The sequence below is a fragment of the Channa argus genome, chromosome 18 (genome assembly GCF_033026475.1).
Source record: "Channa argus isolate prfri chromosome 18, Channa argus male v1.0, whole genome shotgun sequence".
Lineage (NCBI taxonomy): Eukaryota > Metazoa > Chordata > Actinopteri > Anabantiformes > Channidae > Channa > Channa argus.
The window spans coordinates 14,937,918-14,954,859 of record NC_090214.1 but is presented as its reverse complement, the minus strand read 5'-3'; the positions used below and the strand labels follow the sequence as shown (position 1 = coordinate 14,954,859).

The 16,942-nt window shown below is 38.2% G+C and overlaps 3 protein-coding genes across 11 annotated transcripts; 1 reads left to right on the top strand and 2 right to left on the bottom strand.

Moving 5' to 3' along the window:
- Window positions 1-54: 54 nt before the first annotated feature.
- On the top strand, window positions 55-7,797 carry katnal2 (katanin p60 subunit A-like 2). Of its 3 annotated transcripts, none has more exons than XM_067483224.1 (16): window positions 55-1,712; window positions 2,484-2,554; window positions 3,129-3,295; window positions 3,419-3,455; window positions 3,676-3,778; window positions 3,879-3,977; window positions 4,203-4,274; window positions 4,365-4,442; window positions 4,791-4,889; window positions 5,916-5,979; window positions 6,107-6,225; window positions 6,363-6,454; window positions 6,676-6,786; window positions 7,102-7,264; window positions 7,427-7,529; window positions 7,658-7,797. In XM_067483224.1, the coding sequence occupies exons 1-16, from the start codon at window positions 1,659-1,661 to the stop codon at window positions 7,795-7,797; spliced, it is 1,572 nt and encodes a 523-aa protein (XP_067339325.1). In that variant the 5' UTR covers window positions 55-1,658. The 3 variants fall into 3 exon arrangements, with proteins under 3 accessions (XP_067339325.1, XP_067339326.1, XP_067339327.1); XM_067483225.1 differs by having other exon boundaries at window positions 55-1,716; XM_067483226.1 differs by lacking the exon at window positions 7,427-7,529 and having other exon boundaries at window positions 7,658-7,793.
- On the bottom strand, window positions 6,903-12,430 carry hdhd2 (haloacid dehalogenase-like hydrolase domain containing 2). Of its 7 annotated transcripts, XM_067483237.1 has the most exons (10): window positions 12,350-12,374; window positions 11,742-11,772; window positions 11,061-11,170; window positions 10,808-10,910; window positions 10,568-10,673; window positions 10,281-10,365; window positions 9,789-9,954; window positions 9,450-9,500; window positions 8,813-8,876; window positions 6,903-8,668 (listed from the first exon to the last, which is right to left on the bottom strand). In XM_067483237.1, the coding sequence occupies exons 3-10, from the start codon at window positions 11,159-11,161 to the stop codon at window positions 8,565-8,567; spliced, it is 780 nt and encodes a 259-aa protein (XP_067339338.1). In that variant the 5' UTR covers window positions 11,162-11,170; window positions 11,742-11,772; window positions 12,350-12,374; the 3' UTR covers window positions 6,903-8,564. The 7 variants fall into 7 exon arrangements, with proteins under 7 accessions (XP_067339338.1, XP_067339336.1, XP_067339335.1 ...); XM_067483235.1 differs by lacking the exon at window positions 11,742-11,772 and having other exon boundaries at window positions 11,061-11,189; window positions 12,350-12,430; XM_067483234.1 differs by lacking the exon at window positions 11,742-11,772 and having other exon boundaries at window positions 12,350-12,416.
- A 2,434-nt stretch (window positions 12,431-14,864) lies between these two features.
- ier3ip1 (immediate early response 3 interacting protein 1) lies at window positions 14,865-16,890 on the bottom strand. The gene is made up of 3 exons (XM_067483239.1): window positions 16,729-16,890; window positions 16,222-16,323; window positions 14,865-15,992 (listed from the first exon to the last, which is right to left on the bottom strand). The coding sequence occupies exons 1-3, from the start codon at window positions 16,817-16,819 to the stop codon at window positions 15,937-15,939; spliced, it is 249 nt and encodes an 82-aa protein (XP_067339340.1). The 5' UTR covers window positions 16,820-16,890; the 3' UTR covers window positions 14,865-15,936.
- Between the last annotated feature and the right edge of the window lie 52 nt (window positions 16,891-16,942).

Sequence of the window (16,942 nt, the reverse complement as noted above, 5' to 3'; positions counted from 1 at the left end):
AGGTCAACCGATATTATGCATAACTATATTGATGGATCCCAAATGATTCTTGAGTCAAGGCTACCATATTCATCACGTAAAATTTTTTCTGTTAAAATTACATGCATAGAGCTATAATCGCAGCATGCAATCCATCACAGCCTTTGCCCTCCAAGCAGAACAAAAACAAGGGGTAATTTTAGCAGGTAAATAGAAGCTGAATGAAATCACAAAGCTGACCTTATATACTCTGGAGAGTTGATAGAAATAGAGATGAGGTTAGGGATTGTGGGTAGGTGGAGGGATGCTGCGCGAACAGATGGTGTTATTCAATAAAACAGGCCATCAGAATAGAAGATAGACACATCAGTCCTCATCTTCCTCTGTAAATGTCAAGAGGATGCAGACAACCTGATTTGTTGTCATATCCATGGGAAAGGCCTGGGGGCTGACAGAAGTTTGAGTTTCATGCGGGTGTGTTTTTGTATGGGTGTATCTTTGGAAGGTGATAGTCATGTTCATACTTGTCCACATGTACAACATATACAGTGCACATGTGCATATTGCTTTGTAACCGACATGTATATGTGCATTTGTATATGTATATTTCATCCCTGCCTATTTATTCTTTGGGGTTCTTTATTCTATGTGTGTTACCATAATATCCCAGAAATAGATTTAACATCATCCTAACAAACTGGCCTGATCCTGCTGCCTGCATCTTCTTAAAATCCTTTAAAAAGATATATTCACATTTGAAGTCAGGAAACCTGCACTGAAATACCAGTGTGCACTGGCAGAAGTTGCACCTTATTGGAATATATGAATAATTGCTTGGCTTATTCAGTACTCACCCATTATCATTCTATAAACACATGTTGCAGAAATGCAAACCCATTATTGCGGATTAAACTCGCACGCACACAGCTTTAAGACCCCTTTCACCCCCTAAAAAACAGATGCGAGCTCAACCTGGCAACCAGCCTAAATATATTTGTCAACTGCGTGTATAAAAATGGACAAACTTCACAATGACACAAGTACAAACACTTCTTTGTCAGATAGATGACAGACAAAAGAAATAATTACAAATAGAACGGTGTTTATTAGTAAGGAGCATAGCTTCAGTTTACCCACAGCAATAGCTGACAGCTTGCTACTGCTCTCTAGTGGACAAATTCAGTATCACATCTCAGCCGGAAACAATGTATGATTGTTGAAGTGCACTAGACAATCAAATATCGTTTTGTAATTAGAGCTAAGTAAGACTTTCAAGGTGCTAAAAGATCACATATTCTTTTTTTGTGGCAAAAGTCTTACTCTTGACCAGAGGTACACTTACTGGCTTTTTCCAGATTTTACAACCATTATTTAACATTAACATTATTTAACATTATTTTGAAAAATAAACGCTCTTTTTGTAAACACAATTACATTTTCCCTTATTTCCCCTTTTTTTAAATGCATGTTTACACCGATTCTATACTTTTGCTATGTGCCACTGCCATAGATTTGAAGTACTTAGCAGTTTTTTGCGGTATTTGTGTTTTCGCACAGAAAGCGCTCAGTACAATCTGCATGTACGGAGGCCGGGAGGTGAAACTAGAGAAACGGAGCAGACTGACAACAACTGGCAAACACACAGCTGAGAGACTTGTTGTCCCTCTAACCTTAGAATCATGATGGAACTTTCATATCAATCTATGAAAGTCGCTAATCAAGCCCGAGAGGCGGTGAGTGAGTAAAACACTTTTGTCATTTTAGCCAACCTTTAGTAAGCTAACGTAGCTAAAGTTAGCTCTGCTACTTGGGAGAGGGGCAGTTACGGTAATGTCTATGATCCAAATTAACTGTCCCAAATGTCAACGTAACTTTTCACTAACAGTAGAGGGTATCCAGGCCTGCGCCACTGCATTTAAGATATATGTTGTGAAATAATATCAGAATAATAATATCAGACTAACATTTGAAGTGGACTTTAACATGTTAGCTGTTTAGCTAACCGAGCTAATGTCGTATCCAAATAGTTGGCGTCCACTGGTTGCCTAGAAACCCGGTCATCTGGTTGTCATTTGTGACAATTTGTCGCCCTCTACTGGATACTTGACTCCTTTTACATTCATCTGCAGTCAATAAGTCACCCATTTATTTAACAATACTGGAATTGTATCTAACAAATAGTTTCATTATGTCTTCTTTACATCTTTACGTTTTGTCTTGATTTGTTCATTAGGCTATTTGTTTTGTCCACATATTGCAGTGTGTTATAGTTTTGCACAGCTAAAGGTGACTGCTTTAAATGGCTTATATTTGCAGTTGCATAGTCTATGTTGTGTTGGAACTACGGTCAAACACCTAGAGATTTTCACTGTTATTTAAAGCGTTTCCTATATTTGATAAACAGGCCCAGCTCCAAACCCAGCTTCCAGTTTTTGCTGTTAAATTTAGTATAAGAGTTGTGTTCAAGCTATTGCTGAGGGACTTTTTGTGTTGTTTTCCAACAGGACGAGCTGAGGACTGAGATGAGGAAGAAAGGCCTTCTCACCCTCATGTACCACCACCTGCTAGGACAGGGGTCAGTATGACGAACTCAAGTATCATGTACTTAAAGGCATTTGAACACAGCAAAATAACACAGGTTTTAAATGTGACAGAACACAAATACAAACAAATACTGAGAGGGGAAAAAAGCATGTACCTCTGCATATACAGTATATGCTGCTGATATTTTTAGATTAATTTACAATTGCTATAATACAGGTACCTGAGAAAGCAGGAATGTGAGTAACAGTTATCTAAAGCTGTGTCAGTCTATAATATATACATGTAAATGTCCATTAAGATTCACAGGTTGGTTTTTCTTAAAGCTAAGACAGAGCAACTCAACTTTTTTATTCTTAGTGCGATAAGTTTCACTGCTCATCCAAATATTATTCTGGGCATAGTTGGTTAGGAAGCCCCAAATATAAGACACAGAAGATCATACCTATGTGTAGCCGTACACCTGTATACTGCATAGAGATTATAGACACATTCAACTCAGTTAGAAGTAAACAATGTTAGACTCGTGAGGCTCACTGCTCGAAACAGCCCAACAGACATAGTTGACCATGGTTTTGTTACTTTTTATGTGTGTGTCTGCCCACCAGCTATGTGGCAGCAGCTATGGCCTTGGACCAGGAGACGAATGGAGGTGTGAAGAAGTTTGATGTTTGTGATAACATCGACCTCGAAATGATGCTGATGGAATATGAGAGTTATCATTACATTAAGTTCCAGAAATATCCCAAACTCATCAGAAGAACAGTGGAACCAGGTAAATTACATTAAAAACAAATCATACTGAATCTCCTGCTTAGCCGTGAAAGTGAATTATTGCTGTTAAATCTGTTAAATCTCATTTGCAGTTAAATTTTCTATACATCTTTTTTCTGTGAAGGTGAAAGCAGATTTGGAAAAAGTGGTGGAGTAAAGAGGTCAGTATATCAGTCTCTAACATTTTTCTTTTTAATGCTCAGGACAGTATATTGATATTCAGTAATAAACAAAAAAAAAAAAACAGTATTAAAGCCGGAGCAAAAACAAATTTGTAATGGCTGATCTGAAAATAAAAAAGAAAGAAAATATGAAACAAAATATATTTGAGCTAGTTAACCACACACCATTGATTCCAATGAAATGCCTTCTGTCTCTCAGAAGTCCTTGTTCAGCTGTGAAGCCTCTTCCCAAAATCATCCTGTCCCAGAGCACACAATCTGGAAATGGAGCCAAGAAGACAGCAACCAGCGCACATACCAATGTACACATTTAAACACAGAACCACCAGGATCAATTTATTCAAAAAATAAATAGTGATTATTGTGACATCACTTTCATGATCATTGTGATTCATTTTCTAGGAGAATGGCTCCTGTGTTCCTCTAGAGTTGTCAGAGTTTGGTCTCAATGTTTCCTCCATCAAAAATGGAGCAGCCGGAGAAGCATTGACACACAGGAAGGTATTAGGGGAGTTGCTGATTATATTTGCTGCTGATATGTCTGACAGAACCTTTACTAACAGTATGTATTTTGGTGTAGACATACAGGGGCAATACCAAATGTCCCATGAAAACAAAGCGTACACAGACACGTAAACATTTGAAACAAAAGTATTGCTTTTGGTTTTGTTTTTACTAAGATTACATTTACCTAAATGTTACAAAATATTATATTGTTTGTCTTAGGGCCAGTTGACTGATGGCAAAGGTACAACCCATGATGCTGCTAAAGGAGGTGGCTTGGACTCAGACTACATGGTAATTAGATTGAAAAACTGGATATCTACAAACCAAAAATAGTAAAAACCCCTTCTTACTCACAAAATACATTTTTGTATTGTGTTGTAGGAACGGCTTCTGAAGCCCCTCAGTGGCTTTTCGGGAATGACTGGTGAGATGAGAGAACTGGCAACAATCATCAGCAGGGTACAGAAGACATGCTTAAATAGTATAAATATATGTAATGAATATGTAGAGGAGATTTTTTTTAACTTGTGTCACTGAATATAATGTAAAAATGTGAAAACATCCTTTAAGTGATTTATGTTATATCAAATATGTCCACTAGAGAGCAACGAAAAGCTGTGAATGCATTGATTTGTTGTATTAATGAAGGTCCAGGTTCCATCTATCCACCTTATCTGATGTCTCATTCTAAAGGACACCTGTTTAAGCAAGCTTAATCGCACCACGACATGTGTGTCCTTTGAAAGCTGATAGCTTCCAAATTCTTCCTTGACTGTGTGTGTGTCTGTGTGCGTTTCACCCCTAAAGGACATCTATTTACACAGTCCCAATGTGCGGTGGGAGGACATCGTCGGCCTGGAGGACGCCAAGCGATTAGTCAAAGAGGCCGTCGTCTATCCCATTAAGGTACAGCGGATGCTAGAAGATGCTGGTATTTCAGCACCGGTCGCCCATCTTCGATTCTGAATACATCTTCTTTAAAGGGCTTAAAGAGATGGAGGGCAGTGGGGTCAGGCCAGTCTGTTAAGCTGACATTAAATCTATATCTGGGATATTATGGTAACACACACATACATCGATGAATAGACAGGTAGGAAGGAAGGAACACACACGGAATGCCATGTAGAATATATATAGCTACATTCACACAGTTTTGCCTCTGCAGACATACACATACAAATAAAAGCTGGTACACACACAAAAAAAATACATACTAACTGTTCAGTCATCATCACCAGGACCTTTCTCATGGATATGATGACAAAAAATCAGGTTGTCTGCATCCTCTTGACATTAACAAACTGAGATGAAAACTGATTTGTCTATTGTCTATTCTGCTGCCCTGTTTTATTGAATAAAACCGTCCCTTCACCTCCCCAACGTTCCTAACTCTGTCTCCATTATTGTCCATTCTCAGGTTTTCCTCTCCTTTCCCATTTTCATTCTTCTTTCTGTCACTCTGACAGCTGTGGCCAGAGGCTCTGAGGTTGTCGGTCCATCCTATTCATTCTTGTGAATGTAATATCCCAGGAATGCCTTTAGACAGCTTTTTCACACTAGGCACAAAACATCCCTTAGAGTTCAAGGATGAATTTATTAGATTTGGGGGGGTCAGAGGTCAAGCTAACTATAACCTCACATCTGTACTGAACACAATATCACAACAAATTTAGGGAATTTCATAGAATTTAGCACAAGCATCCAACAGCACACGAGGAGGAACTGAGTAGACTTTGGTGGTCAAAGTTAATGTAAACTTATGTCCATCACATTCTTGTCAATGCTATATGTCAGAATTGGCTGTAGGGAATTTAATTACATCTGGCACAAATGTCTAGACTCATGAATAAATGGGTTAGAATATAGCATATACAAAGGCATTCAACTCAAATGTGGCAATTTTAGTTTCCCCTCTCTTCTGTCTCTCTACAGTACCCTCAGCTGTTTACAGGCATCCTGTCCCCATGGAAGGGCTTGCTGCTCTATGGTCCCCCAGGTAACGCCTGAAGTGCTACCTTTGTCAGGTTCACAGATAAAAAGAAAAACATGCCATTTTCGTGGTCCTAATCAGTATCCTACTATAAAGCCTTTTCCACTCTTGTCATCAATTGTCTCACATGCAGGTACAGGTAAGACCTTACTGGCCAAAGCCGTGGCTACAGAATGTAAGACAACTTTCTTCAACATCTCAGCCTCCAGCATCGTCAGCAAGTGGAGGGGAGACTCAGAGAAGCTGGTTAGGGTAGGTTGCTATTCAACACATGTACCAGATAAGTGAAAAATAAAGTTATTAGTCCCTTATCTTTTCATATTTTATCATGGATTCGTATCTATCTATCCAACTATCTCTCTCTCTCGGTCTCTCTCAAATGTCTGCAGGTCCTGTTTGAGCTGGCCAGGTACCATGCTCCATCCACTATATTCCTGGATGAGCTGGAGTCAGTAATGGGTCAGAGAGAAAGCAGCATGGGGTGAGCTGAACTGCAAAATGTGGAAAATTTTCATTTGTCAGTTTTAGCGGAGCTGGAGGTTGGAGATAAAGAATATTGGAACCATGTTATTCCCACTGTGTTCAACCTTTAGTTACTACGCACTCATGGCTCTGCAAACATCACTGAATAATAATCCACTAATGTGGATGCCAAACCGAATGAAAATTTAATGTTAACTGCAGACTAATATCTGTTTTTAGGGGCCAGCACGAGGGGAGTCGCAGGATGAAGACTGAACTACTGGTTCAGATGGATGGACTAACGAGATCAGAAGACCTGGTCTTTGTACTGGCTGCCTCTAACCTGCCTTGGTAACACTAAGCATAAACACATACCATGTGCCTTTATCCTTCATAATGACACCCAACTAATTAACATGTTCTGGTTAATTACATTTATAAATGGAGATGTAAGACAGACACATAAATACAGGTAAACTTCTTAATCTTCTTTTTTATTTCTTTCTTTTATCACACATTTGGTAATTTCCTAAAACATCACGTCATTATCTTATACTCTGAATGTTACTTTTTTGTCAGCAGCAGTAAATGATTTTTAATTTGCAGTTCCAGAGAACCAGTTAAAAAGAAAATTACAAAAAAAAAACGATTGTCCTCTTTTTTCAGGGAACTGGACCACGCCATGCTAAGGAGGTTAGAGAAGAGAATTCTAGTTAGTCTTCCCTCCTCACAAGCTCGCCAAGCCATGATCTCTCATTGGCTGCCTCCTCTTAGTTCCACAGGAGGGGTAGAGTTACGAACTGAGTTGGACTATGAAACTCTAGCAAAGGTAAGTGTTTAATCCTTTTATCCGTTTTTGTCAACTGCATGAGAGTAATAATTGCAGTGTCTGGGGAAAAAATGCTGCCTATCATGTATGAGAGGAGAGAATAAATATCCATAAATCATTTCCTATCAGCTAGGCTTCATTTGTTTGTGATGTGTGTTTGAGGACATGGAGGGTTATTCTGGCTCTGATGTAAGATTGGTGTGTAAGGAGGCCGCCATGAGACCAGTCCGCAAGATCTTTGATGCGCTGGAGTCCCATCAGGATGGTAGGGTGGCACACACGAACACAGATGTTTAGTGGACAGACGGAGTACAAAATAAGACTGACCACACAACAGACACTTGTTCTGTGAAGTGTCCCTGAATAATCTTTTCATGTGATTCTCCTCAACAGAAAATATTGGCATGCCTGCCATTAAGCTGGAAACTGTGACAACAGCTGACTTACTGGAAGTCATCACACACACGAAACCTTCGGCCCGAAACTTGATAGACAGATACACAGCCTGGGAGAAAGAGTACGAGTCTGTCTGACTCACAGGCACAATTTACACATTTTTACACCAACTCTACAATATTTTTACTCTACACGATCATTTTGTACTGAATGCAAATTCATCTGTGGCAGTTGCACTACCATGCAGTTTTTTTCTACCATATTTTCTTATCTGTTTCTTTTGTTTTTTAGCTTTGGGTATTTGTTACTGTATTTAAAATCTGTGACTTCTAGAGGCATATTTGACAGTTAATCTTGTTCTCACATAAGTTAAACTTTAACATCAACTGTATCAGTTTTGTTTCTCCAATACAGAAAAAACATTACATGACAAAACGCTAAAATATTTTATGTTAATAAATTTTGAGCAAATACCTGAAGGTTCTGAGACTGTGAAGTACTTTCTTAATTTTGTTCATCTTTGCATTAAGCATAATACATATTTAATTCTACAGTAAATAACAGCTGATTTATTTTATACATGATCTTAAACCTCTTGATAAAACATTTTGTGTTTGCTATTTCCAAAGTACATATTTTTCTAATTATGTTGTTTTCGACTCACCAATGGAAACCACCTAAACACTAAAACTACCTGATGATCCGTCAACTGTAATTTTTTTTAGGATGATGTAAATCATTGAGTATCTTCCTTTCTTCCACTGTTAACAGCACTAGCATACAGTGCTGGAGTTATGTGAGGAGTGTTTTGAGCTTTTCGCAGATTAGTGGCTCGATAAGAAATGAAACTGTAGACTTCTGTTGTAATTACTTGTTGTCATCATCTGTTGTAGTTACTTGTAGCTTATAGCAGGTTTTTCAAGATGTGTTCAATAGCATCTGGGAAACTGTCACATGTCAAGTGAGGTGGAGGGTTGATTTTATTCTCATCTCCTTCTCTGTATTTACCTGAGAGAGATCGTGGAAAAAACATCAAGAATCACCATGGTTATTGGTGTAGTGTGATCCAAGGTTGCGTACCATGCAATGTAGGTTATAATGTAACCATGACTGGTTGAGGCAGGAAGGTGGCAAAAACTTTGATTCTCTTACCAGTTCTGACTAAAATGCCCAACATTCCTGCATTCTGAGCTCCACCTACATCATCTCTTGCATCCTGTAGGAAAAGATCAACATTAAATAAGGGAGGAGTTTCAAAAATTGATTCAGTTTAATATAAACAAGATAGGCCTTTTTCTTCCTCAGAAATCTCAGCATGTAATAACATTTTAGGTTTGTGGGCCATCATGGAGACAGGAAATCAAAGTAGAAGTGAACGTGATTTGCCCAAATTACTCTTAGGAAAACAAACAAGTATGTTGTACGCTCGACCATATTTGTGGCAGTTTATCAGCTGCAGGAAGCTCCGAGGTCATTTTGGCAACCAAGTTCAACTGAGACCCAGAGAGAGTGAGAGTGAGAGTGAGAGATCGATATAGTCATGCCAAGAGCAAGCTGTGAGTTCCTTTGCTGGTTCTTTCACCACAACAACATTCATGTACATCGGCAAGGGACCATCATGATAATAAGATTTCTGACAATAATCATGACAATAAGATTTCTGACAATAATCATGACAATAAGATTTCTAGGTTATATAAAATTAATTCTATAAAATGGACAAAATTTTGAAACTCCTCATAAAGTTTACAGATTTTACTTCATTAATCACAAATAACAATATACTTACATCACCTATCATGATGGCTTCACAGGGACTACATCCCAAATCAGACAAAGCCTATTTGAAAAAAACAAAGAGAAGGAAATGAGAGGGGAGGCAGCACGTTTTTATGTTAATCGAGTATGGTAATCAACTCCAATCCAGATCAAATCTGTCTCCAAAATGATGGTGTAGCCTTCTAAAGATAAACTCCACAGCTGGTCCAAAAAAAATTCATAGCAGCATATCATGCAGTTTATTTTGGCCCAACTAAAAAGTACATTTAAAGTATCAATATAACAATAAATATAACCATGTTCGCCTTTCTTAATTCAATAAAAAGGTATAAATAAAAACATTTCTAACCTGTGTGAAAAACGTCTTTTCAGGCTTTCCCACCACCACAGCTTTACAGTCTGTGGCATACTCCAGTCCTGTCACAAAGGGCCCAGGGCCAAGGGCCAAACCATCCTTACGTTTATAGTACCGAGCCTTATGAATGGCGATGAGAGGAGCTCCATCCAGAATCATTCTGAGGATAAATATACACAATAAAACGGCCGCATTGTTTATATCAAAAATCATATTGAAGAAATAATAGGAGAAAGAGCACTTTCTGCAAACTTTACAATCAACAACAGGATGAGGTAGTCTCTCAATGATTCTGCTATTTCTGCAGGCCAAAAAAACCTTTAAATCTTATTGCTGATTTAAATATTTATTAAAAAAATACAATAAAAACAGTCCATTAAAACTTTGTATTTGATAAATTGGAACTTTGCCCATGTATTTACTCCAAAAGTAACAAAATGGCTCTGTTATTCACTGAAAAACGCTAGTCATGAATAACCTTGTCACCTGAAAGCTGTGTTGAGTGTTTGATAGTTGAAGTGATCAGGAGCGAGTCCAATTACAACAGCATTTGGCTCTGTCGTGTCAATTCCTGCAGATTAAAGGACATAAAGTAATGTATATAGCAGTAGTCAGGCAACGAATAGTCAGCGTTAATGTTAATTTAATTATTTCAATTCTAGTAATTTCGGCCTTTTTAAATGTTTTTGGCAATAAAACAAAAAAACATTTTACCCACAATTTAAAGGATGATCTCACTCAATCTAACACACACACCAACAAACACTTAGTACCAGTGAAGTCCTCCAGTGCGCCATCCTCCACCAGCAGCAGCGGCCTGTGTTGGTTCTGCTCCACCAGACTCCTCGCTGCACTCAGAGAAGTAAAGATCTCTTTTTCCTGTGAGTTCATTTTCAAAAGTTTGGACAATAAAGGCAACACTCCAGACGTCCAAAACACAAAATGCATCTGACTAACTTCATATTCAGTTTCTTTAACACAATAGTAGAAGCTCTAAATAAAATGTGTTTTGCCTGAAGGTCAAAGTTTAGACGTTGCAGTCGTTCCAGTAAGGTCCTTTTGCTTTCCTTTGTTGTGTTGGTCACAAACTTCACAGCTACAGATGCCTGGCGTAACCTGGCAGCATCAAAATGCATTAACAAAAGTGACAGCTGATTTAGTTAATTTATGTGAATATCAAACAACACATGGACACAATAATGCTGCACATTGGTTTTTATTCACAAATCAACCATGAAACTCTTGGGTTTGGGACCTCTTTCCTACCTGTTTAGGGCTTCCTGGGCCCCCGGTACTGCTGTGTCCTCTACGTGTAGAGTTCCACTTAGGTCAATGAGCACAGCCTTCAGAGCCCGTCTACCCGCCATGCTGAAAACCTGCAGTGGAGGACACGGTCTGAGGCAACGATATTGTGAAGTGTGAAGATTCTGTGACATGTGAGCAAAATGACAGAGGTGTCAACAAATCTTAAGATATAATGGACCTGTATTTGTTTTGTCACTTTTTGATCTACGTAAAACATTAATTGATCTTAAATTAAATGTTTGCTTAAGAACCTATTAATTTATCTGCATGTAGACTGGATGCTGACCTTGTGGCTTCAAAGTCACAGGATGAGATTTAATCAACTTGCTTTATAGTAATAGACACACTTCAACCAACCATAAAAACCTAACACTAAATAGAGGACATTTTTTAACTGCTGTTAGATAAGAAAGCTACTTGGACTGCAGTCTCTGATTATTATTTTCTAAATCCCTAAATATGACCTGGTCTGCTGTAAATTGAGCTTTGCTCCGTTTAAAAAAAAGATTATTCTCTCATAATAATTTATTATTCTACATATTACATGCTCATAATCATAATTCACATTAGTAGTGGCAGAATTTATCAGATTACTGCATTGTCCAAATCTATATGAGGAAAAAAATTCAGAGGATTACAGACCTGTTTGTCCCCAACATTTATGGTTTCCTGCCTAGAAGACAGATTTTAGGATTGTGGTCTATTGGTATTTGATTTCAGGCTGTGTTATCCCCTATTATTTAGACATGCTTGGATTTCTGTCATGTAGTTATCAATGTAAGGGTGCAATTAATGCTCCTAACTCCCACCCACAACTCTTTAAACACAAACCTATACACACCCTCGTGTTAAGTTATTATTATCTACATTTAGCTCACTTACTAAGAGCAAACATGGATAAGTGTATGTTTGTCAGGGGTTTTAAAGGACAAATGGTGGTAAAATAAGGCCTACAATTCTCTAACACTGTCTCCTAGGCTGTTTTTAGTAACTCTGTTACACTGTTACATGAACACATATTAAAAAACAGCAATAAAATGAATTTAAAATCTTAATTAACTGTAGGCCTCCAGCTTGTCTGATACAAATGATGAAAGCAAAAATCTATTTAAGTCGTCGTACTGTAACTTTTCGTTTCAGCAACAAAGCGACTTTATTCCTCAAGCAATATTTGTCTGTTTTTACCGTGAAAATCCAACAGTAATTAAAATAAATGTTTATATTTTGAAAAAGCAAACTGCTTAGCTAACCTTTAGCAATAGTACCTCTCTCTCCTGCTTCCTGTTGACGTTTCTTCTTCGTCGACTTAAGGTAACTTCTTTTAATTACTTTTAGTTGTTCTGTACTGCCCCCTGCAGCTATAACACAACAACTGCCTTTACACTCAAGTCCGGTATTTTATTATTTATTTATTTATTGTTTGTATGAGGAAGTCTGGAGTGGCTGAGAAGTATGTTAGAGTGGTGCAGGACATATATAATAGTTGTAAGACCATGGTGAGCTGTGCTGTAGGTGTGACAGAGGAGTTCAAGGTGGAGGTGGGTCTGCATCAAGGGTCGGCTCTGAGCCCCTTCTATTTGCTCTGGTGATGGACAGGTTGACAGATGAGGTTAGACAGGAATCTCCATGGACTATGATATTTGCAGATGACATTGTGATCTGTAGCGAGAGCAGGGAGCAGGTGGAGGAAAATATAGAGAGGAGGATGTCTGCTCTGGAAAACACAGGAATGAAGCTTAGCCGCATTAAGACAGAATACATGTGTGTGAATGAGAGGGACCCAGGTGAAATGGTGAAGTTACGGGGAGCAGAGGTGAAGAAGGTGCAGGACTTTAAGTACTTAGGGTCAGCGGTTCAGAGCAGTAGAGAGTGTGGAAAAGAGGTGAAGAGGCGAGTGCAGGCAGGTTGGAACCGGTGGAGAAAAGTGTCAGGTGTGTTGTGTGATAAAAGAGTATCAGCGAGAATGAAAGGAAAGGTGTTCAAGACAGTGGGGAGACCAGCGATGTTGTTCGGTTTAGACACAGTGGCACTGAAGATAAGACAGGAGGCAGAGCTGGAGGTAGCAGAGCTTAAGATGGTATGGTTCTCTTTGGGAGGGACGAGGATGGACAGGATGAGGAATGAGGACATCTGAGGGACAGCTCATGTTAGATGTGTTGGAGATAAAGTCAGAGAGACCAGATTGAGGTGGTTTGGACATGTTCAGAGGAGAGATGGTGAATATATCGGTAGAAGGATGCTGAGGTTGGAGCTGCCAGGCAGGAGGTCTAGAGGAAGATCAAAGAGGAGATTTATGGATGTAGTGAGAGAGGACATGAAGTTAGTTGGTGTGAGAGACGAGGATGCAGAGGCCAGGGTTAGATGGAGGCACGATTCACTGTGGGGACACCTGAAAGGGAACAGCCGAAAGAATAAGGAGAAGTTCTATTAATTTTTTTGTAATTTATTTTATTTATTTTGGAAACACGTTTTAGCGTAATAATCTCTTTTTTCTATAAACTATTGCTCATTCTTATTAGTTTTAGTTTTTTTGTTTTCAATTTATATGTTGTAATCTGATAAGAGGGTTAACCTCAACCACTTAATCACTCATTACAATAATAAAAAAACATATGTGCCCCATCATACTAACAACCAACAGATATATCGCATTAGTGGGTCTTTTAGGACATTCAGATAGATTTAATATGTTGGGAGGTATTAACAAAAACGATTAAACCCTTCTCTCTGCACGATGCCAGACAGCACTGATCAAATCTTCTTTTCACATACCTCAAGTGAATGACACAGTTTGCAATGCTGTTTTTCAATTACTTGTTTTTGCATTAATATTCTCTTGCTCGTGTGAAAAATATGATCTTGGAAAACTAATCTCACATTGTACATTTCTTTGTTTGGATGACCTTTTCACAAAACGACATAGCCTAAATTATTACATCAGATATTTTTCCTTATGATATTCCCTTTTTTTATATTTCTTTATATTGATAATTTCACTGACTTCTGTTGTTGGTTGGAATAAGCCTTTGGCTTTGGTTAATCACTGAAATAATTTTCCATTATGCTTTTTTATTAAATACAGGAATTATGGTCTCCTTTACATTTTTGAACATCAACTGTCTGAAAACAAGTTCTTGTAAGGTTATTTTATTGGTGTTGTTGTTTTGGTTTATTACTTAAAGACCAGAGACTTGAACAACCCACATCCTGACCTGTGCACTGCAGTTTACATGTTCATGCATAGCCACCTGTGATTGCTTACAGGTTTTACTGTGAAACCACTGCTGAACTCTGACTAATCACAGATCAACATGGCTTTGGTGTGCAAATCATCCTGATAAACATATGCTTCTAATTCCAGCAGATCCCCTTTTCCCTTTCACTCCCCCACGTATGTATTTAGGATCAGAACTGGTGTTAATAAAATGTTTGTGAAGCTTAATGGGAGAGGGAATGATGATAATTCACAACATATGAGGATTAACCATGACACACACTACAGATGGACAAATATGTCACTGACTGATACTGTTTGTCAAAGCTTATAGAGAGAACACTACAGTACCCTATTTACTTGAGAAAAAGAAATAGTTTCTTTGTCAAGTAAATTCACGGCTTCAAAAGCTTTCCCATGACTCTTTATGTGTTTATGGCAGTAAACTTAAAATATGTTCACTGATCTGTACTCCACACACACATACAGGTTAGTTGTCAGAAGTGACATGAAGTCAGTGTCTTGCACAGCGGAAGGGATACTTGATAGCCTTGTACCAAACATTTATTTTTATTTGTTTCTCAGTCAAAATAGGTTTAGAGATTTCTTGAAATGGAAAACAGTATCCAAATGTTTTCCCCTTTCCTCCGTTGCAACACAAATTAAGTAGACATTCATAAAACTTATTGACATTTTTTTTTACAAGTTAGAGAATCAACAGTACAAATGTGCATTGTTGTGAGTTTTGTTTGTTTTTCTTTTAGCTGAAAGCTCTTTGCTTAAAACAAAGTATTGTAACATTTTATTAGGCAGTGGTTACAGATAACACTAGAGATCTACCTTTAACTTTGCACACGTTTGACTTTGTGTTGAATTTCCTTTCTGTCCCATTTGATAGAATCAAAATACAGTAATAATCTATTTAACAAATTTTTAAAACCCACTGGCTTTGTTTGCAGCGTATAATCATAGTCGAGTGACACAAGTATTACAATTATATTTTTGCCACAGCTACCAGTATTAGTTCTAAAAATATCAGCTATGAGCACCAATTGAAATCATCACTGCTGAGATGATTTTTGGGACCAGGGCTGGAAAACATGTCAAAATAGGTAAAGACTGTCAGCTGCTTTGCAGAAGACTATATTGTCTATCACACTACAATACCCTGTGATAGGAAGTGTAATTAAAACTATTCTACAGCCCTGATGCATTAAGACTTCTGTCAAAGGCAATATGCTTGTACTAAAATCCCATGACACATATCATCACAAAATCACTGATAGTGATTCCTTTCAATTATGTTAACATGAAACACACAAAACATGACATTTTTGTGTTATGGTGTCACACTAACAGATGGGTTGTGGTGCAATGCAAATGCTGTATGACCTGGAAATTTGACCTGGAAATGAAATTCTTCTTTGGTTTCAGTTTGATGATTTTGGTGTTATCTTATTTAGTTTTGTAATTCTGTTCCTCCTATTATGGAAAACTTTTTCCAGGCTGCTGATGACTGGTGGGAGGTCTTTAGATGATGGACAATTTGATGTGTGTCTTTGTGAGTCTATAGTTGTTGCTTGGCACACATCTGGTCCTCTGGCTTCATATTGGTCATTATTATTAACCAAACAGCAACAAAAGGATGATGCAGGCTGAATTTACTATTATTAGAGGCACTGCAAAAAAGGAGGGATAGAGAAAACAAGGAAAGAAATGGTTGTTAGTGGTAGTTTTAGTTACAAAATTCTTAAACACAAACATAGGAAATTGTTATATACGGTTCTTTTTGTAGTAGGGTTGAAACCTTTTATTTTGTACTATATTATACCCAGTCCTAGAAAATATGATATTAGCTTAGCATTTCTTGCGAGCCAGGTGACTGTATCAATTTTTTAGCTTTCCAACCTCTCATGACTGTCCGGACTGAGCGAATGAGATTGAGAATCTGGGCTTTGATTCCTGGATCATCCCCAAAGCCTCCAACTCCCTGGTCCACTCCCCAGCCGACTGATGGCAGAAAAAAAAAAAAAAAAAGGTAGGAAAGAGGAGGTGGAAAAAAATAGGAGGAGAGGAAGGTCAAACATAGAAAGCAAAAAGCATATAGGACATAAAAAATGGTTAAAGAAAATGACTGGATTCGTTTTTTTAACCCCGTGACATCAATTTCCCCCTTTATTTCGGTTGCTTCAAGTAGCACCGGGTTTGGGGAGCGGGGGGGTCACCTTTCAGAAAATAAATGTCTCACTGATTAGCAACCAGCAATTTTTATGCATGCAAATGTTAAAATGTGCGCCTCCAGACAGCAAAACACAGCTGACACTGTATACGTTGCTAGCCGTTTTAAGCATAGTATTTATCCCTATTTTAATCACATAGTTGATGTACGTTGAATGAATATGATAGAATACGTACCTTTGCTGAGAAACCGCTCTTCATGCAACACAGCAATTGCATTAGTGCACAAAATAGCGGTTTGAATGAGAGAGTAGAGCGTAAACGCCATGCTGGCAACTTCTTCTTCTCCTCCTCCTTCTTCTGCTATTTCTTCTTCTTCATCTCCCTACCAGCGCTCCCCGAGAGCCCGATGCCGTAAATCGGCTGCAGAGGTCGTGCAACAAAAGAAAGA